The sequence below is a fragment of the Phalaenopsis equestris genome, unplaced genomic scaffold (assembly GCF_001263595.1).
Source record: "Phalaenopsis equestris unplaced genomic scaffold, ASM126359v1 Scaffold000516, whole genome shotgun sequence".
NCBI lineage: Eukaryota > Viridiplantae > Streptophyta > Magnoliopsida > Asparagales > Orchidaceae > Phalaenopsis > Phalaenopsis equestris.
In genome coordinates, this window is record NW_018164956.1 from 411,675 (window position 1) to 433,577 (window position 21,903).

The 21,903-nt window shown below is 33.1% G+C and overlaps 1 protein-coding gene across 2 annotated transcripts; it reads left to right on the forward strand.

The window, feature by feature from the left end:
* Positions 1–630: 630 nt before the first annotated feature.
* LOC110028597 (E3 ubiquitin-protein ligase SP1) lies at positions 631–19,496 on the forward strand. Of its 2 annotated transcripts, none has more exons than XM_020730507.1 (12): positions 631–717; positions 802–1,006; positions 1,118–1,170; positions 1,448–1,572; positions 1,678–1,773; positions 2,957–3,094; positions 3,177–3,242; positions 3,629–3,741; positions 3,821–3,931; positions 6,622–6,665; positions 6,756–6,858; positions 19,026–19,495. In XM_020730507.1, the coding sequence occupies exons 2-12, from the start codon at positions 933–935 to the stop codon at positions 19,126–19,128; spliced, it is 1,026 nt and encodes a 341-aa protein (XP_020586166.1). In that variant the 5' UTR covers positions 631–717; positions 802–932; the 3' UTR covers positions 19,129–19,495. The 2 variants fall into 2 exon arrangements, with proteins under 2 accessions (XP_020586166.1, XP_020586167.1); XM_020730508.1 differs by lacking the exon at positions 631–717 and adding an exon at positions 737–801 and having other exon boundaries at positions 890–1,006; positions 19,026–19,496.
* The last annotated feature ends 2,407 nt before the right edge of the window (positions 19,497–21,903 follow it).

A 21,903-nucleotide genomic window follows, 5' to 3' on the forward strand; every position in this document is an offset into this window, starting at 1 on the left:
ACTTTTTAATGCCTAAACATTAACAACAAGCCTTCTGTGGTGGAATCAATTAAAATATAGCTAATTTTACTTGCATTACCTCTCTTTGTCTCTCTTCAAAAATTGGGTTACTCACTTTCTTTTTTATAGTTATTGCAAGGAAATGCTAGTACGTAGTTATATAACAAACCGATAGAAGTTCTCTTTAATAACTCTATTCACTGATATAATAGAGAAAATCATCTAAAAACATATTGAAAAGCTTTTGAGTTAAGTTATTTTAATCATTCAACAATGCAAAAATTTTTAAAAATACACTTTTGTTTCTATTGATAAGAAATGCCAAGAAATTCTTATTTTTGAGCACCTTATCGGTCTTCTAGCTCAAAAACATTTCCTCTCCAATTCTAAAAAATGATCCCATAAACTTAGTATAATAGTGATATGTCATATTCAATTATAATATTGGGTTGATGCATTCTTTCTTAAAATAATGGCAACATATTGCACCATTTTCATCTATAGCCATCCCATTGTTTTTTCCCATGCTAGCTTTCCCAATGGAAATCTAAAAAAACTCTAATTTTTAACCATGTAAAAGATTTTTTTGTGAAAACAATATTTAAAACAAAAGGAGACTGCCTGTTGGCCCTGATTGGAACATCGATGCCTTGCCTGTAAAGTAGCGCTGCTTGTTGGCCCTGTAGCTCATTCGCCTTTTTAACTTCCCTGGTTTTGGTACGTCTCTTTCTCTCTCTCATTCGTCTCCTTCATACATCGAAACCAAACGACTGATGGCAAAATTTCTCTTTTAATACCTAGGTCTCATTTTCTTTCTGTTCCCGTTATCATGGAATCTTCGTTTGGTCCGAGCCATTGCTTTGTTTCTGAAGGAGCTTCCATTCACTAGAATCTAGGGTTTTTTCTTGTTGAGCCTCGGGCCGTTGCGAAAGATGAGTCCATGGGGCGGTCTAGGCTGCTGCATGAGTGCCGCTGCACTCTATCTCCTGGGCAGGAGCAGCGGAAGGTGCTTCCCACTTCTTTTTTCACTGATTTTGGGAGTTATGTTTGGATTGTAGCTATTATTTCGCGATGCATTTTTTATTCACCGATTGTTAATTAGCTCTTTTTTTTCCAGGGATGCGGACGTTCTAAGGTCGGTGACCAGAGTTAATCAGCTGAAAGATCTGGGTTAGTACTTATTTTTTCAGTCGATGTTGTTTTTCTAATTCCATGATCATGATTGCGTTATATTTTAATTGAAACTTTCATTCTCTGCTCTTATTTTGCTAAGATTCTAGCCAGCTGTGTACATAGAAAAATTTTAAATGCACTTAACAAAAATGTTATTTGATAAGATTCAACTGTATATTTATTTTAAAAGAACTAGGTGAGGAAGTAAAGCTAATGTTTTTAACAGTAGTTTGCTAACTCAGGCATACATATAAGGTATTTTCTCGTTCTCCAGCTGTTCTTCTGGATACTGCCTGCAAAGTTTTACCCCTTGTCGTTACTGTTTCTGGACGAGTTGGTTCAGATACGGCTATTCATTGTGAACAAAGTGGTTTGAGAGGCGTGATAGTTGAGGAGACGGTATGTAACATACCCCTTCTCTTGTTTGTGGAAACATTATTTTTGCTGAATTTGTTATAGAAGTTCAAGCAATCATTTGGATATCATGTTTGATGATTTATTCAGGCAGAACAACATTTTCTGAAGCATAATGATGCTGGATCATGGATACAGGATTCTGCTTTGATGCTTTCCTTGAGCAAAGAGGTTCCATGGTATCTTGTAAGCTTTCACTCCCTTCTTTTCCTTTGAAACTGTGAATTATTTGCTATATTTTGCATGGCACTCAAAATTCCCTAGGAAAATCATATCATTCCACTAATAGTTATAAATATTAGTGCCTTTGAAGGCATACATATCTCTTAGCTTTGTATTTTATGCTAACATTAGAAGCCATAATATATGCTATCACATCTATCTTATGTATATGCTTATTTAAAGCATGGTTGCTGTCATGTGTATATATAAAATTTACAAGTACCTATTTTCTCTTTTAATTTCTGCATGACTACATCTAAGGAAAATGAATTCATATGTAGGATTGCTATACAAAAATGTGACATTTATATGGAGGTTTTTTTAGCAAAAGGTGGGATTGACCCTTTTATTTTGCTATTTTTCCGTAACCTAATTGTTACTACTTAGTTACTTATCTAGTTGCAAAATACTACACATTTTGTTGTCTCTGAACGTGCCTACCTTGCTAATATCACTCTTCATGTCTTTTAATTTTTGAAGCCATCTCTTTTGCTGATATACCTGCTAGAAGAAGTGGCACATCTGAACTTTTTAGTACTAAATTAAGAAACAAACACTTCTAATTTAACTTAACCTCTGCTGTTCGCTTTTTTTTTTAATCATAAATGTTTCCATAGTCATGAGTTGATGACCATACATTCTTCTGGCTACTTGAAAGAGATATCAATCATATCACATTATATTTTCTAAATCTGCTTTTTGTACTACCTTGTTTCTTTTTTATCATCTCTTAACTGCCTTCATTCTAGGAGCAATTGCCTGGTGGACACAGAGAAAAATATTCTTCTACCTTTTACTTAAGAATAACATATATCCACCCCTCAAAGCAGTAAATGTCAGTTTGTAGTAGCTTAATAAAAGTTAAAAAAAAACCCACCCTCCTAGGACATGCCCTGCTAAAAAAAAATTGTGTCACTTCTAGTGAGCACTTGGACATTTCTTTTTCACTTAACCATGCTAATTACTACGTAGATCACAATTGAATTTTCTGCAAAGATGCTTCTGAAGTTGAGTTAATTGTGGGCGCTAAATTTTTTTTTGCTATGATGAGTGATGATTATGTGTAATTTGTGGCATTCAGCTAAAATAAACTGTTGTCTACTGAATATTTTGGATGAAATCATTTACTTTATTCATTTGCCACCAGGATGATGGGACTGGACGTACGTTTGTTGTGGGTGCTCGAGGTGCTGCAGGCCTGGCCTTGACAGTTGCAAGTGAAGTGTTTGAGGAATCGGGACGGTCTCTAGTACGCGGGACATTGGATTATCTGCAAGGACTTAAGGTTTGTCAATATCTAAATTTATGTATATTAGGAATTCTGTATATGAGATCTCTCTTAAATTTTGATCAACTATATGCTGCAGATGCTTGGAGTCAAGAGAACTGAAAGAGTTCTTCCAATTGGTACTCCCTTGACTGTAGTTGGCGAGGTACATCCTGGAGTTGATATGAATATCTATGGTTATCTATCATCAAGGATGATATAGTTGTATGTAGAATTTATCAAGTAAATATTTGTTACTTCAAAGGGAATAGTGGGCTTAAGTGTAATAGAGATTAATACAAATGTTCCAGGATTCCATTATTTTCCTGCTGTTGAAACTGGTATTTTAATAATGATCTTATTGCCATGCTTGGTTCATTCCAAAATAGGCAGAGGAACTTTAATTATGATCTAATATTGTTCATCATTTTTTATTTATAAGGTTAATTCCAAAGATGTGTTTACTCGCAAAAATATGGAATTTGTAGTTTTGTTTTTGTATTTTGTTGCTTTCAACTAAGTTTAGTGTGCCGTTTTCTTTGCTATCATCAGGCTATTAAAGATGATATTGGAACAATTCGGATTCAGCGACCGCATAAAGGGCCCTTTTTTGTCACGCCAAAGAATATTGATCAACTAATCTCGAATCTTGGCAGATGGGCTAGGTATGCTTTCCTTATTCTGGTTCCCATCTTTCTTTACATTTCCATTATCGTGGTAAGGATGACTAGTGAATGTCTATAGGTTGTGTCAGTTTGCTTCTATGGGTTTCACAGTTTTTGGTGTCTATCTATTAGCAAAGAGTGCACTACAGCGTATCCTTGAAAGGAAACGACGTTGGGAATTGCAGAAGAGGTAAAATAGTTGCAAATTTTCAGTAGTTTATTTCTTATAGACTAGATGTGGCTGCAGTTGTATATGTGAACGTCAATCACAATACCCTTTCTTTCTATTCTCTTTATGTATTGAACAATTGTGCCTGCTATTGTGAAATCTCTGTTTTTTTTAAAAATTATTTGACTACAATTGTGTTTTGAGTTATAATTATATTAGTTTTTGTTCATCTTCTTGATAAATTTTGTTCATTTGATATTAAACGTTAATTTCTGATTTAGATATGCTATGAGTACAAAGTACATGGGTATGAAGCAGTGCCATGTAAATGTTATCAAATTGCACTTAAATTAGCCTAGTGTTAAATCCATAGTTTCTTGAGGTTGAATTGCATTGGACTGATAATTCACTCAAGTCATTTGTGCTTTTTTAGCATGTGAAATCCTTGGTAATGCCAGAAATAGACTGTGACAGTACTATTGTTTAATATTGAGCTTCATAAGGACATTTTTTGCATGAAATGTTTTGAAATTTAGAGTTGTTTGTCATGTGATCTATGACACTTTAGTCAATCAACCAAGATTTGGCCAAATGCTTGTTTTAAACAAATTACTTGAGAGGAAATAGAGACTTACCGGAGAGTGCAAATGAGCATATCCTGGAAATTTTCTTCTTAGAAGATCCTATCAAGCCTTTGAGTTTTTCAATCTCTCCTCAATTGATTCCACCTTTCTATTCTTTACTATGGCTGGTCTGCTCTACCTGGTGAGTTTGAGATTGAGACCTCTGTTGGCCTTTTCAGTCTTCCATTTTGGTGGGTAGACTGCAGAACAGAGGATGATGAAAGAATATGGAATTGTAAGGCTGTAGGTTCATGGAAAGAGAGGCTGCTGTGCTTTTTGATCAAAAATTTTGTTGCTGGAGAAAATCACGTTTGGAGTAGCTTGTGGGGGCTATCACAATAGTGATGGTTGTGATTGATCAAAACTGGAAAGAACCTGCAAGATGAAAAACTGCAACAAGATGTTTAACAACAGAGATAGACTGCAACAATGAAGGCTGTTAGAAGGATTGCGACCAGAATTTAAGGACCAGCTGCAATCAACGTTGAAGTTAAAGACTGTAGTTGTAGGAGGTTGTTGGAAGAAAGCAAAGTGTTTACTACTGCAAAAGCAAAGGCTGCAATGGTTCTAGGACTGGGTCAACTGCATGAGAAACCATGGAGTAGTGGCTGATGTTTAGAAGGAATATTAGTGTCATGATGAAATTGTGTACGGCAGGAAAAAAATCCATGCAGAGGCATTAGATCCTTGCAGAATCGTAGTTAACATTTCAGCGGTGTAGTGTGGAGCAAAGGTTAGTGCGCTAATGAGAGGAAAGTGTTGTCGAATGGTTTCAAGGATGTTGATAGCAATGCTGATCGATGAGAAGTTCTAGTTCTTTGAGTTGTACAATAAATGCCAGGATGTTAAACAATGATTAAGGTTGAGAATGTTAAGGCAGTGAAGGCTAAGATGCTATCAGAGGAGCTTGTGACTTTGGTACCACATGAATAACCAAGAAGAACATGAAAATTTTCTTATTCCTCAAAATATTTGGTTAAGATGACATATATATACTAATTTACTAATGACATAAGGTAACTAGTCTATACTAAAATAGGAAATGTTGCTATACTTATAAATAAATATTGATTTTAAATCCGTGGCTACCTAATATGCTTTGATGTATTAAATCAGTGGGATCTAGATTTCTTTTTTAAAGCTTGAATTCGTGGGATATTGATTTTCTTCTCGCATGAATATGCGGAATTTTAATTTACTTTCCATGAAGTTGTGGCGTCATAATTTCCATCTTTTGCAAAAATTTATGAGATCCTGATTTCTTTTATTGTCATGGATCTGTCGGATCCTAATTTCCAAAATTGGCACCAATTCAAATGCTCAAGCATACACACACACATGAAAGTTGTGGGTTTGAGATTAGGTTATTGTAGAGGGCAATGAGACCATAGGCAAAGAAAATCATTTGATATCATAAAATTTTCATATTCTAAATGATTATTGATGAATGTTATTTTGTGCTTTAAAGTAATTAACAAAATAATATGGAAATAGAGTGAAAAGGCCTTCACATGATTTTCATTAACAATTGGATGGAATTAGATTGCATACCACATTAAAGTAAATTTTTATATGGTAAGAAAGCAAAATATATGCTGAGTTTATATTGAAATTGTTAAAAGCATGAGTGATTAGCAACTCTTATTACTCGTACCAGAATAACATAGAATTTGAATCACAATATAGTATCAAGGAGTGGCATTATGTACCAATTTATTTATCTTTTAATTGACACCCATATGATAACTATAATAAATTACCTAGATGGATGCTATTTGTAGATGCCATAAGTTTGATAGCTCAGATTATTTTGCAGAATAGGAGCCAAAATTTCGTATTGCTAAATTAAATGTTGTTGATTGATGATTTTAAAGATTAACTGTTAAAATTGAGTTTTCATATGGATACAAATCCGGGTAACTATTGTATTTAGTTAGGGCAATTCCAACTATTTTAGTGAGTTGATAAAAAAAAATACTTTCTGAAATGATACGCTTGCAGATATATTATGCCGTCTCATTGGATCTGCCTTTAGTGTTTTCTTTTCTTAAACTGTTTTTTTTTTTTTTTAATTTACATGTGTATCAGGGTTCTAGCTGCTGCTGCCCAACGACAAGGGCAGGAAACTGGTGGTAAGTGTTCCTAGATTAAATGATCATTTGCTTTCTTTCTTTTTTTATTTTTTTTGCATCGCATCATTTGTTCATGATTTGCTGATTCAGATGAGAAGCCTGCAGCATCACCTGATAATGCAAAAAGGGACCAACTAATACCTGACATCTGTGTCATCTGCCTTGAACAAGAATATAATGCAGTTTTTGTTCCGTAAGTATTCTCTTATTAAATTTTATACTTTCCCCTAAGTTGGTTACTATTGGTAAGGTTTTATTTTCTTCTTAGCTTACGGCGGGCATTTATAAGAAGTTTACTAGCTCACGATTTTCTCTTTGGCCAGGGTAGCTAGTAGATTGAACGAGTTAATGTTTTCTTTCAGCCATTTAATAGAATTTATATTATTTTTCTTATATGATATTGTGATTTTTGAGTTTATTAGTTTATTATATGCTTATTTCTATCTCTTTATAGTTGGAATGATTCCTATCATTTTTTTTAGACATAAAGTTGAAAGTTCTCTATCCAGGAGGCCTCAGCATTGTTTTTGATATTGAAGTGTTTAGCATCTTGTACGTGCTCTAATGACTAAGAAATCGGGATTTATATCGTCATAATGTGTATTCACTCTAATGATGATGTTTGTTAGTTTGATGATTTGCATGAGAATTTAAAATAAGCAGGTTTGATTAATAGTAAGTGAGAAAAACTATGGGTCAATAACACGATGCTTTGTTCAATTGGAAGATTATTGAAGTATGTTTATTTTTTTACTTTTAAGTAGGAAAACTGTCTTGGATAATTGACTGACTGAATAGCTGACTAAATTTATGAGTATTGATTTGTGCTTTGAAAATTAAAACCTACCTTTTTTGTCTTAAAGGTAATTGATGTAAAGTAAGGTTTTAAATTCATATGAGATACCTGTTTTGATTTGTTGAGTTGTTGGGGGTATTAATATAGAGTTTTTTCAATTGAGTTTTGAAAGCCAAGATGATGAAAACTTTTGGTACCAATATTTAACAATTAAGGTGATGATCTAAATTATGCTAACTATAGAGATGTTAAATTTATTTGTCATTCAATGAACTTGTTAGACAGAGTAATGAAACATATGCTTATATATATTATGTTAATTTTGGAGATACACTTTAGTTTTCATGCCAGTAAGATTGTAAGAGTTATTATCAAAGCTATTTCTGTGTTAAGTAATTGACAGAGAAGTTTAGAAAGAAAATAAAAGAGCTTCCTATGATTTTTATTAATCTTGAGTAAGCATGTGATTGCGTACCATGAGAATTGATATGTTGCTCACTGAGGTAGGAAGGCTTGTTAATGATTGACCTTTTTTAAAGATTTGTGTGATAGATCACTGAATAGTATCATAAGTAGTTAAATAATTGATTTTTATTTAGCTAGAGAAGGCATATGACTGAATATCATGAGAACTGATTTGGTCTATGTTAAGGTAAAAGGATGTGTCAAAGGTATGCTAATCTTATTAAAAATACATATGATGAATTATTGGACCTTGCTAATAGCTGTTTCATGCCAGTAAGATCCAAATAATTTTTATGTTAAGACAATTAATGCAGAAGTATTGGGTCAAATAAATAACATCATATGGTTTTTTTAATTTTGAAATGACATATGATTTCTTAGTGGGAGAAATGAATTGATGCGCTTTAAGATAAAGGGCTGTGTCAAAGGCACGTTGATCATATTAAAAAGATGCATGATGTAGCATTGGATAGTATTAGAAGTGGTGGTTGAATAAATTGAAGGGTTGCATTATGTTTACAAGCATCATCATTGAGTCTTTATCTTTCGATACTAGTAATAGGGATGCTTAAAAAGGACATTCAAAGTGAGATGCTTCGATTTGTGCTTTGTTTTTAGATAATATAAGTTTAATTGAGGAGAAATGCAGTGAAATAAATTAAAAATAGAATAATAGAGAAAATGCTTAAAAAATAGAGAATGTATAATTCGTGGACCAATGATTGCATTTTTTTATGCATTTTAGTACGTGATATTAATATATTTCATTCAATATTATTAAAAAACAAAATTTTTAATCGAGTTATAGATGAAGAAATAACCAGTGTTTAAGAAAGCACGCGCTTTAAAACACATTTCGAAGTGAAGTAGTCCCAATTCCCAAAAAACTTTGAAGTATGAATGAACAGCAAAGCATTCTTGCTATGAAGTATAAGCTTTCAAATTTGAAGCATGTACTTCATTATGGTTTTGAAGCAAGAAAAACTTAAGCTTTAGATTTTTTTGAATTTTGATAAAATAATTTAACTTTATATGCTATTCGAAGGGAAGGGAAATAAAATAAAATTGTTTAAAGAGAAAAAAAGTTTTTTTTGGGGGGGCAGGGGGGGGGGGGGCTGTTCTCAAGGTTTCCTTTTGAAATCTCAATACTAGAAAAGCTTAAATGACATTTTTGTCATCAACTTTTTTGTCTTTTTGTCATGTGTAGTATTTCACCTCACCTTATCTAACACTTTCTCCATCAACCTCATTCTATTTGTTTTTTATTTTTTGGATTGTTTGTCCTATTCCTTTCCATATTTATTCAAGCGCAACACTAATTTTTATTAGTCTTCTCTATTTAAAGAGAGAATTATTCCTATAATTTGATTTTAAAAGCATCACACATTCTTTATGTGCACCTTAAGTTTGTTGTAAGCTTGCTCCATGATACTTGTTTATTATAATTGAATTATTTCAAGGCAAATAGATATATTAATTTCATAACTCACTTCATTTTAATGTGATTATTATTTTTTTTTTGGGGGTTACATTAATGAAACCAGGGGGGTTCTTTTCTTATCTATACCAAGCTTTCCTTTTGAAATCTCAATATTAAAAAAGCTTAAATGACATTTCTATGTCATCATCTTTTTTGTCATTTTGTTAGGTCTAGTCTTTCACCTCACCTTATCTAACACTTTCTCCATCATCCTCTTCTTTTTTTTTTTTGAATTGTTTGTCCTATTCGCTTCTATATTTATTCAAGCGCAACACTAATTTTTATTAGTCTTGTCTATTTAAACAGAGAATTATTCCTATAATTTGATTTTAAAAGCATCACACATTCTTTTATTATACCTTAAGTTTGTTGTAAGCTTGCTCCATGATACTTGTTTATTATAATTGAATTATTTCAAGACAAAGGGATATATTAATTTCATAAATAATTTCATTGTAAAGTGATTATTTTTTGATGTGTTATATTAATAAAACTCGAATTAAAATAGTAAAATTTGTATTTTATTAAGTATGAAAATTATTATTTTTAACGATTCCTTAATTTATTTCTACTTAATTTGAAGCTTATGCTTTGCGCTTTGAAGCCTCTTCATTCTTCATAAAGATCAAACACATGTTTTATGCTTCGACTTTTTAAAACTTTGGAAATGACTGAGGATTGTGTTAGTATGTGATAAATATATGACAACTTTCTCACCAACTTTTGATATCAAGCTATATTCACTGGGTCACTCTCATTTCCTAGTTTTTTGATTGGGATCAATTGAAGCGTATGTAGTCCTACAATTACTCATTCTTATTTCCTTTAAAAGATCAGGATCATACTTCCATTGGTAAACAACAAGATCATACTTCCATTGGGAAACACCACCTTTGTGTCGAACTTCTCTCTAAATCCTGGACGTAGCTTCATGTACACTTCTTCCTTTAGTTCCTCATTAAGAAATGCATTTTTTATATCTAACTGTTGTAGGGTTCAGTTACGATTAGTTGCAAGTGACAAGACTCTTATAGAGTTCAGTTTTGCTACGGGTGCGAATGTCTCTAAGAAATCATTGCTATAGGTCTGAGTGAATTCCTTGGCAACTAGTCGAGTTTTGTAAGGGTGTTGGGTGTAAGGCTTCACCCCCTTACAATCACCAATGGTATAACTTAAATCATTAAATTTGTTTTTATGCATGTAGAGGATGATTGGGAGTTGTATACCGTGCTTGTAGATGATATGTCTCTTTTTTATACATCAGAGATGCATAGATGCATGATTTTTGTACCTTTTTGATGTAGTAATGCAAATGCACATTTTCACGGAATCATTAAATTTAGGATTAGGGCTAGACTTAGGTTCGTGACTAAAAGACTTGGGACATGGAAATAAAGTTGATTGATCCTAAAGGCTTAGTGAGGATATTATTTGAATGATTCATAGATTCTGGGCAATGCAAAAGATTCATAGACTCTTTCTTTTGAGTTGTCCTTTGTTACGAGTAGACAATGTCAAATGGTAGTATGGTACTAATGTCGTAATTCATTTTTTGTTTACTCTTTGTTAGTTGTTATAGGATTATGAACATCTTGAGATTTCATTGTAAAAAGATCCGAATCGTCTTTAAAATCTAAATGACTCGACTCAATTTCTTCTGATATAATATAACTTGAATTTTCAGGTTGAACAATTACGATTGGTAGGATATTATTTTGTTATTCTTTAGCTTGAAGAAAGTCTTGAAAATCTGTAGTTGAATCTTTATTTTGTCCCTCCTGAAGATGAGATGAAAAAAAAATTTGTAATTTCAAAAAGTGACATCCATGGAAATAAATATTGAGCATAACCAACAAATATATTTTATGGCTTGAGATTCAAGTTTTCAATAATTATGATCATGAATGTAAACAAATGCTTTGTTGTTGTTGTTGTTGTATGAATGTAAACAAATGCAATCGACCCAAATATCTTTAACAGTAAATCATTTGAAAGCTGATTTTTTTCAATATTTTATTGGGTGTTCTATTAATGAGGGATGTTTATTTTCGCGCCTGATTTGTAAATAAGAATGCTTGAGGTATTTCTAATAAGTGTTTGTTTTTTCTTTTAGCTATACTATTTTATTGTGGAGAGAGTTTTGATGAATTTTTCTTTCGGAAAAAAAAATTGACCCAAAATATTTTTGAAATACTTAACCATTATCACTCCGTAATATTTGAATATTTTTTGAAATTATGTTTGTATCATGGTGTAAAAATTTTTGAAATTTGTTTTTACTTCAGATTTTTCTTTCGTTAAATACACCCAACTTAACCTCATGTAATCATTAGTAAATGTAACATACTATTTTGTGTAAGATGTTTACAAGAACCCCTCATATATTACTATGAATCAAAGTAAAATGTGTAGTTTATTTGTAAATTTGGTAAGAAAAAGTTGTATGATGATGTTTGGCAAATTAACAAATTAACATTGAAAAGATGATTGATTTTATTTTGAAGTAAACTGGGAAACAAGAATTTTAAATAAAAGAAACTAGGATGACCTAACCTATAATATCATAGCTAATATCATTGTCTTTGGAAACAAAATTAGAATTTAATTAAGTACTTTTACTGTGCATGTTTGCATTAAGTCCATAGTCAAAATAATAATCTTATCATTTTTCTTAACACTGCCAATTATTCTTCTAGTTGTAAATTCCCGAAACTTACAAAAAGATAGTAGAAATTAACTTGACATTAATGGACAATAGATTACAAGGCACATTTGGAAGATGAAGCACATCACGAAGAGTTAACAATGATTTGAGTTTGATAGTTCATATTCTAGCAATTATCGAGAGGAAACCATCAACAACTTTGACCCTTTTATTGTCTTCACGAGGTCTATAAGATGAGAATAATTTAGAACAACTAGTCATATGATCAGCTGTGTCAGAATCAATTATCCAAGAATGAATAAAAGAAACTAAGATGACCTAACCTATAATACCATAGCATAATATCATTGTCTTTGGAAACAAAATTAGAATTTAATCAAGTACTTTTACGGTGCCTGTTTGCATTAAGTCCATAGTCAAAGTTATAATCTCATCATTTTTCTTAACACTGCCAATTATTCTCCTAGTTGTAAATTCCCGAAACTTACAAAAAGAAGAGTAGAATTTAACTTGACATTAATAATCAGAAATAATTTTGCTAATGGACAATAGATTACAAGGCACATTGGGAAGATGGAGCACATCACAAAGAGCTAACAATGATTTGAGTTTGGTAGTTCATATTCTAGCAATTATCGAGAGGGAATCATCAACAACTTTGATGAGAATAATTTAGAACAACTAGTCATATGATCAACTGTGCCAGAATCAATTATCCATGAATGAATAAAATAGAGTTAACACCTAACAATGCAGTGGCTAGAAAGTTACCCTTGTATACTGAAGAGTAAGATGTAGTACCAATGACAATTTTTAGAGATTGAAACAACTTACAAAGGTGCTCTACTTGCTCCTTGGTGAAAAGTGTTGTATTCGAGTTGATACAAGACTTTTGAGTTTCATCAGCAGTGGCTTGATAGATCCGACCCTCATGTTTAGATTTTTTTTCCAATTTGCGGGTTTACTATAAATCTTCCAACTTGTATCTTTCGTGTGTCATGATTTTTTGCAATGCTTGCACCTCCAAAATTACCGGAATCAATGAAAATTGTAGAAATTTCTTGGTTGTCAGTCATCGTTGACTTGTACATCATCAGAATCAGAATGAGAAGACTCACAATTAGCGGCAAAAAATAAGATTAGGAGTCATCAAGAGAGAACATATCCTCGTTCGGGCTTAAGCTTCGATCGCGGTTCCGCCTAAGATGGAAGTTCAATGGCGTGTTCAGTAGTGATTTAAAGACAAAATCTTAAGGAGCTTTTGCTTCGATTGCACTTTGAAAGTGTCTTTTAGCGGAAAACATGTCATGAACGGTCTCTATGTCAGGCTACCACTTAGAAAGTGTCCTCATGACCACGTGTTCCTCGTAGGGAGTTCCAAATTGTGAGTTCGGACACATGGAAAAAAACAACGGCTATGAAAAAGAAACAACTATGAGTAGCGGCTATGACCGCTTCGAAGAAAATGACGACTTTGAAGGAGACACACAAACGACTGCTTCAATCGTGAGTTTTGTCATGATAGAACATTGGATTATGCTTCCACGGAAGGTGCATGATTAGAGGAAAGGCAAGGGATGCTTCAATTCTCTGATTGTCGCGATCTAGCCGTTGCCTTCCCAATTGGCTTTGATAGTGACTATATGGCGTGGGTCTCTGAATGTCGCGATTCAATGGTTTCCTTCCTGGCAAGCTCTAGTTGACGTTGTCTCGTGAGGGGTTTCCGAACATCACGATCTAGTTTTTGCCTTCCCATTCACGATCCATTCGTTGCCTTTCCATTCATGATTCAATTGTTGCCTTCCTAGCAAGATTGACATCTTCAACTTCCTAACTCTAACATTTTCACCCCAACTTCCTTTTCCTCCACTTTCTCCCCATGTATCGAGGGCAAAAATCCTTCCTTTGATCGTAGCCATATACCTTCCCTTCTTCTCTCCCTTCTTCGTGTTCCTCCATACGTCTGACATAATCTCTTATCCCTGTTTTGGCCCAACCGCCTCCATTAGAAACCTTTAATTCACCCCTAATCGAAGCCCTGAGAGGGGTTTTGTGATGGTGGATATTTTCCTCATGTTTGTCATGTTCGATATCTTTTCCCTTAGATCTTGCCACAGATTTTCCAATCAACATTTGGTTAGGATTTACAAATTAAACCACCGACGGTGTCTTGGATTGCATCTCAATAAGCTTCTTTATCATCTCTTGAATTTCCCTCATGCTCTCAAATCGGTTCTCCATTCAGATTTCCATGGAAGAAAACTTATCATCTATTGCGACGAACCTTTCTCATATCCCCGACCTGATTTGGCCAATCTCTTCCTCTAATTTCTTATCCAAATAATCTATTTTCTTAGCTGTCATTATCTTCTGTCACTAGGGCCCGCTTGATTTCGGCTAAGATCGCTGACTTCTAGCATCACAATTAAAGCATACCTGATTCGGTCACAGCCTTCCCCGCTAGTTATGATCAAGTCTATATTGCAAATCGACTATATCGCAGGTCTGGTCACAACAGTGCGGGTCGACGGATGTTCCAAACCAGTCGTTGCCCTCTTCTGTAAGCTGCGAGCCTGTCGTTGCCTTTGCCGCAAGCAATGATTGCTACTGTATCGCTTGTTTTCGGTTATTTGTATGTTGATCTCTACCGTTGTGTCTCAAACTTGTTGCCTTGCACCTTTGAGAATTGCGCCCTTATTATTTTTTACCCCTTTATTTTTATTTACCGCAGTGTCCCAGGCCTGTCGCCAAGATGCTCATGGTTTGAAAATTGCATAAGTCAAAATAAATGGGTAAAAAATAATATGTTAGCATGATAATTTATAGATATATGAAAGAAATATATATTAAAACTCTAATTTAATAAAAAGTGACAAATTGCGCCCTTATGAAATAATAAACAGTGTATGCTGTAAAATATCATGTTATAACTTGCACAAAATATAATATAATGTGAGCATTAACTGATCTATTCATCAGAGACTAACATAAAATATGAAATTAAAGTAACATAATGTATCGAAGTAAGAGATAAGAAAATTTTATTATAATAAGCTTCTCTTAGTCATATTATCAGATAAATATAATAACATCTATATATTTAAATAAAAACATAATAAATAATTAGAAGCCAGAGAAATAGGCAGCGGAGGCGGCTGCGGAGTAGCAAGCAGTGGTGGCGGCGCTGGTGAAAAGCGGCAGGCAATGTTGTGAAGCCCAATTAGGGAGAGGGAGCTGTTGCATGCGAGAGTGTGGCTTCGGTTCATATTCGAACCATCAAATATACAGGGAAAATATTAAGTGCGAGAGGCCTGCCTCAACCAAATTGAGGTGTATTTTTCGTCCTAGTTGCTTGAGACAGTTAAGGCGTTTTCTTTTAGAATTGCATTGAGAGGCGCATTATTGCACAATTCTAAACATTGCACTTAGGTTTCCCTTACTCAAGTTGAATTCTCCAATCCTGAAACCCTCACACTGTTCTTGTAACAAAAAACCATAAGAAAATTGTACAATTGAAACACCTTACATGCATATATTGACAACATGCAAATTGGAGATCACCAAATTATGGCTTGGAATGATTGAACCAAAAAAACTTAAGCTCTTCTTTAATTTTAGTATTTGCAATGAAAAGCTCAAATGATTTTGAAAGAAAAAGGTTTTGGCTAGGTTAAACTAGTTGAAATGTTCTTTTATTTTAAAGGATTAATAGAATACCCTAGATATAAAAAAAAGAAGAAAAATACTCTTAGATTTTGACTCACAATTGGATAAATCAATCCAAAGTGGAAATAATAACTAACATGGCAGCTAATTCAATAGTTGTACATGATGCTTTTGGTTATTGATAAGCCCTAAAGAGTTTTTGATGATTAGCGACGATCAAGTTTGTGATAATGACAACCCACTAATAGATATTATTTTGATTAATAAGATTTGTAATTTTATGGTGAAATGATATTATGCTTTGAGCCATCAAATGATGATTCAATAAACTTACTGATGTTCTGAAAAGTCTTGTATAAAATGATGAATAGGTTAAGAAATCGAGATAGAATACATCAAGCCAAACGAACAGGTTAAGAATAGGTTTTCTTGTATAGTGCATCAGCGTTGAATAGGTTTCTTAGTAAGGTTAATTACATTAAAATCATCATATATTATTATTTATGATCTAACCGAAGTCTGTTATCTGTTTTTTCGTGTTTTTAACTATAATACGTTTGCAACACAACTGCATGCAGCGACATATTCTACTTCTACAATGGATAGAGCAACAATGTACTATTTTAGTGATAGTTTTAAGATTAATATGTACATGATGTATTATTCCCTCAAATTTACAACTTGTAAAATTAGTTTCATACCATTCCCTTGGTACATGTCTCAGTCCGTATAATATTTTCTTCAATTTATGAATTTATTTAGAATAGTTGTGATCTTCAAAAACATGGTTTTCTACAGAAACCTCTTCAATTATGCCATTAAGAAATTCATTTTTTTACATTCATTTGAAATATGTTGCATCCGCCAACCATGAAATTGCTAAAACAACTTAGTGGCTTTTATTCTAGAGATATCGAAACAAGTTTCTAACCTTATTTAGCTCTTGAATCAATAGCGTAATGATTAGTGGGACTTGAGACTAAGACTCTCTTTGGCACAACTGTAGTCACGTTGCCCTAGGAAGCTGCTGTCGAGAAGCTGTTCCGGGAAAGTTGGCTGTCAGTTTGTTGCAGCTGTTTCACACAGCTGTGAGGCAGGTGTTTCTGGAAAATTGACCGCTCTTCCCCTGTTCAGCAAATTTGTTTGTAACATAACTGTGACACCCATTTATTTAATAATTTTGAAGCAGAAATTCAAAATAATGATGAATTTATTTTAAATTTTAAAAATATGTTTAAAATAATTTTGAATTTATTGGAATTCATTATTAGCTTGAATGTTGTTAGAAATCAGTTATTACTTTGAAAGCCTGTATGAGAATGATGATTATTGTACAATAAACCATTCGTCTTCTTGAGAATGATGATTGCTTCATTTTAAATAAGATAATAAAGGTGCATTTACATACATAACACACAATTCTTATACATTTACAGATTTAACACCTAAACTTTCATAAACTTTCATATTTACATCAAATCTTTAGCATCACATCAAGAAACCACTGTTACAAACTGAAGAAGGCAGAAAATTAATATATATATAGCTTCCAACATATTCTCAACAGTTTCAAGCCTCCACAGTTTCAAGCTACCAAATGGAGATTGTAATATCTAAATATTGGAAGCAGTGAATTTCTCTGAAAACCTTGAAGAACCGTAATTCCGACTTCCACCTATCATAATTAAATTGAAATTAATGAGATGAACCGCTCCCAAAGCTCCCATATCTTCGAGGGAGATTGCAGGCGAAGCTGCGCAGGATCCGTGAGATGGCAGGCGGGGGAGAGAGAAAAAAAAAACTTTTTTCTCCTTCTCCAGTACCTTCAAGGGAGAGGATGGAACAGGAAGGAGACAGATGGGCTTCCTTTCGACGGGAATATAAGGGAAGAAGAACAAACGAGCCGAACTACCACCAACGAACGAACACAAGAGAAGGAGAGGGGAAGGAGCAGAGCTTCATTTCACGTAACAACTCGAACGAACAAGACTTTCGATCAAAGGGCAACTGGGTAAAAATCGGATCGCGGAACGCGGGCCGCAGACTCGATCATGCGGCTGGCTTTTCGCGAAAATTTCCCTTGTGTTCGCCGCGAAATTCTCTTGCGCTTCCAAACAGAAGGCCTTCGCGGTGGAGTGCCACGAAGCTATCCAGCCGCGCCCCCAAACATACCCTAATTCTCACACATCATTGTTAGTGAGTTGATTCAATTCCTTTTACATTGCCAGAATAAAAATTTATCCTTTAAATCCCCATCAAACTGTTGTCGTTTCATCTGACTATCTATGGCAAATAAGCTGAATGATCAATTTCATTCCAAGGAGACTTGCAGTCTTGATCTTTTGAGTGAATCTCCTATAATAAGTTCTTTGGGATATCTCAATGCATATTTCATTTCTTTTGGTAAATTGAAATTACTACAATCATTTTTTTTAGATCCTTCCAAATTTAAAATCTTTTATTCTATGATATCCTTTGTCATATCATCAACTTTAGATTTAATTTATAGTCTGTTTAATCAAAAAGTGCATGAATCAAATTTTCTACGGTCAATGTTCTCTTTTTGAATATATTATTAAGCCCTCTAATATAACTTTATGTACATCTTTTCTCAAATGATATTTTCCACACTTCAAAATCTGCATCCCAGTACATAAAAATGTGATATATTAGTTTTCTATCTAGTCCATATTCCATTTGGTTATATAGATCATATATTCACTTCGTTATTATATAATTGGAAGTGCTACTTTCTTTGTGCCCGAAATATTTGGTTAGTTTGTATTAGATAAGCATTAATCTAGTCACATGTAGGAGACTTTTTCTTGCGCCGCGTACTCAGATTAGTTGGTCGGGCATCTGCTTGTCAGTTGTAAGTCCCTTCTGGTCTGGGGTTCGATTCCCGCTAGTGGAGGGTGTGGTACTTGAATTGTTTGGCGCATCGGGTTGGCCGAGGCTCGTATAATAGCCTCAGGCCATTCCATTTGAAATTAAAATATATATATATAGGAGTCTTTTCTTGTATGTTGTTACATAATTCTGCTAGTATTGTCATATACATTGAAAACTAAGACTAATCTTTATTTATCATAAATGTTTCAAATTTATTGTTTATAAATTCTCTTCTATGATTGTCATGCCAATCTAACAAACTTAACAAATCTTGCCAGTGCATCACTCTTGCTTGCTAAAAAAACAAAATTCAGTTGTTTCCATAGAGAGCATTTTACTAATTTCTTAAAAACGGTGCACTCCATTGTCTTAATAATGGTTTAAAATGTGTTGCAGTTGTGGTCATATGTGCTGCTGCACAAACTGCTCTTCGCACTTGACCAATTGTCCACTCTGCCGGAGAAGAATTGATCAAGCTGTGAAGACCTTCCGCCATTAATATCCACTGTAAGTATGCTAAGAGTTGACAACTCCTTTTAACTTAAGCTATGATTTTCAAAACAATAAATAAATAAATAAAATAACTCTCGACATGGGGGATAGTTGGGGCTGGGTGTTGTTTAGAAACGATGAATTTGGTGTTAGTGTTCTGATTTGCATGTCTTTCTGTAAGCCATGAAGTGACTTCCCTCCCCTTTGCAAGACTGAATCTCTCTGGGTTGTTCTTGGTAAATTTGTATAGTTGTGTAAATCTTGTGCAAAAGCTTAATATGAGGAGTTTTATTTTATTTTATTTTAAATTTTTGGGTTGAGTTTGCAGAAGATGATGTACATTCTAAAAGCATATTTGTTTGGAAAAGCATTTGTCAAAGAATTTGCCACAAAACCATACTTCAAGTATTGCTATAGTTTTGGAGCAAATTGAAATTTCTTAGTAAAATACAGGGATTAAATGTAGCTTAGTTTTAAAATTTTGAGGAATTCAGCCAGCAATCATGATGTGGAAAGCCTTCAATTGTAACATTATTGTCAATTTATGTGAAAAATGATGCTGTGGCAGAATGTGCGCTTGTATAATTTTGACATATATTTTGTATAAAGAAATACACACAATGTTAAAAAATTATCATCATATTTCATACATTTTTAAAATTCACTGAAATATAAAAAATGAATAGGATCTCAACTCTTTTCTTTCATTTTTATCAAATTTTCAATGGTTTTATTTTGGCATGTTGGGCTATAAACGAGCCTAGCTTTAGGGAGCTCATGCTCGTCTCATGTTCGGCTTGTTTAGAATTAATACCTTTAGAAATTGCTTCTTGTTTCAAATTGCTTGTGAATAATGTGTGTGAAATTGGTTCATTCAAATTAATTAGAAAAATAGATATAGGGCTTTGTTTCACATGATGGCAATTTTGTAGATTTAAATTTAAATATGAATATGTAAAATATATCATCATATAAATGATATATATAATTTTTTCAAACAAATTGAACTTGATGCAATAGAGTTAATTGTGTTTGGCTTGTTTATAATTTTGTTCAAAAAATTTGTTCGAGTTCAGCTTGATTAACAATGATTCAAGTACTAAGCTATTTAACAAGCCAAACATGATTATATGCAAACAAAATTTTTTAATTTGGCAGTTTAAAAAAATAATTGGGACGCTAAATTTGTAAATATAAAAATATGTAGTGTTATGCATGTAATTTATCTTCAAACACTTTTTGGGTTGTGAAGGTTTTTAGATCGGGATTTGATTTGTTGTCATTTTAATCTAGTTTTACAAGGTAAGTTGACTTGCCACTTGATTAATCAGAAGTGATAAAGCATATTTTTGTGTTTCACCTTGAGGTGGAGCAAGCTGCCCTGTTGTTTGACCTTTTATTGCGTACAAACATCGCACGCAAATTTGTGTATAGTGTCCGATCTGGATCACTGAAATATATTTTTTTATTATTTTTTTTATTTTTAGAATGGAGCTCACTCTAAGTTTTGGATGCTCCAGATCGGATACAATACACAAATTTTGCGTGTGTTGTCTGCACCTAATAATTTTTCCTATTGTTGACATCATTATTCTATGAGGTTGTGCTCTATAAGCAATTTGATTAGCTCCACAGCTATAATTTAGGTGAAATCCAATTTTTTAATTTGCATATAAAGAAATACATATAATGCAATATTTTGCTATTTAAAAAAATTATCATCATATTTCATACGTTTTTAAAATTCATTGAAATATCAAAAATGAATAGAATCTCAACCCTTGTCTTTCATTTTTATCAAATTTTCAATGGTTTTATTTTGGCATGTTGGGCTATAAATGAGCCTAGCTTTAGGGAGCTTATGCTTGTCTCATGTTCGGCTTGTTTAGAATTAATACCCTTAGAAATTGGTTCTTGTTTCAAATTGCTTGTGAATAGTGTGTGTGAAACTGGTTCATTCAAATTAATTAGAAAGATAGATATAGGGCTTTGATTCACATGATGGCAATTTTGTAGATTTAAATTTAAATATGAATATGTAAAATATATTATCATATAAATGATATATATAATTTTTTCTTGTAAGGTAAAACAAATTGAACTTGATGCTTGATGCTTGATGCAATAGAGTTAATTGTGTTTGGCTTGTTTATAATTTTGTTCAAAAAATTTGTTCGAGTTCAGCTTGATTAACAATGATTCAAGTACTAAGCTATTTAACAAGCCAAACATGATTATATGCAAACAAAATTTTTTAATTTGGCAGTTTAAAAAAATAATTGGGACGCTAAATTTGTAAATATAAAAATATGTAGTGTTATGCATGTAATTTATCTTCAAACACTTTTTGGGTTGTGAAGGTTTTTAGATCGGGATTTGATTTGTTGTCATTTTAATCTAGTTTTACGAGGTAAGATGACTTGCCACGTGATTAATCAGAAGCGATAAAGCATATTTTTGTGTTTCACCATGAGGTGGAGCAAGTTGCCCTGTTGTTTGACCTTTTATTGCGTATAAATACCGCACGTAAATTTGTGTGTAGTGTCCGATCTGGACCACTGAAATACATCTTTTTTTTTATTATTATTATTTTTAGAATGGAACCCAGTCTAAGTTTTGGATGCTCCAGATCAGACAACACAAATTTTGCGTGCGCTGTCTGCATCTAATAATTTTTCCTATTGTTGACGTCATGATTTTATGAGGTTGTGCTTTATGACCTCTATAAGCAACTTGATTAGCTCCATGCTATAATTTAGGTGAAATCCAATTTTTTAATTTG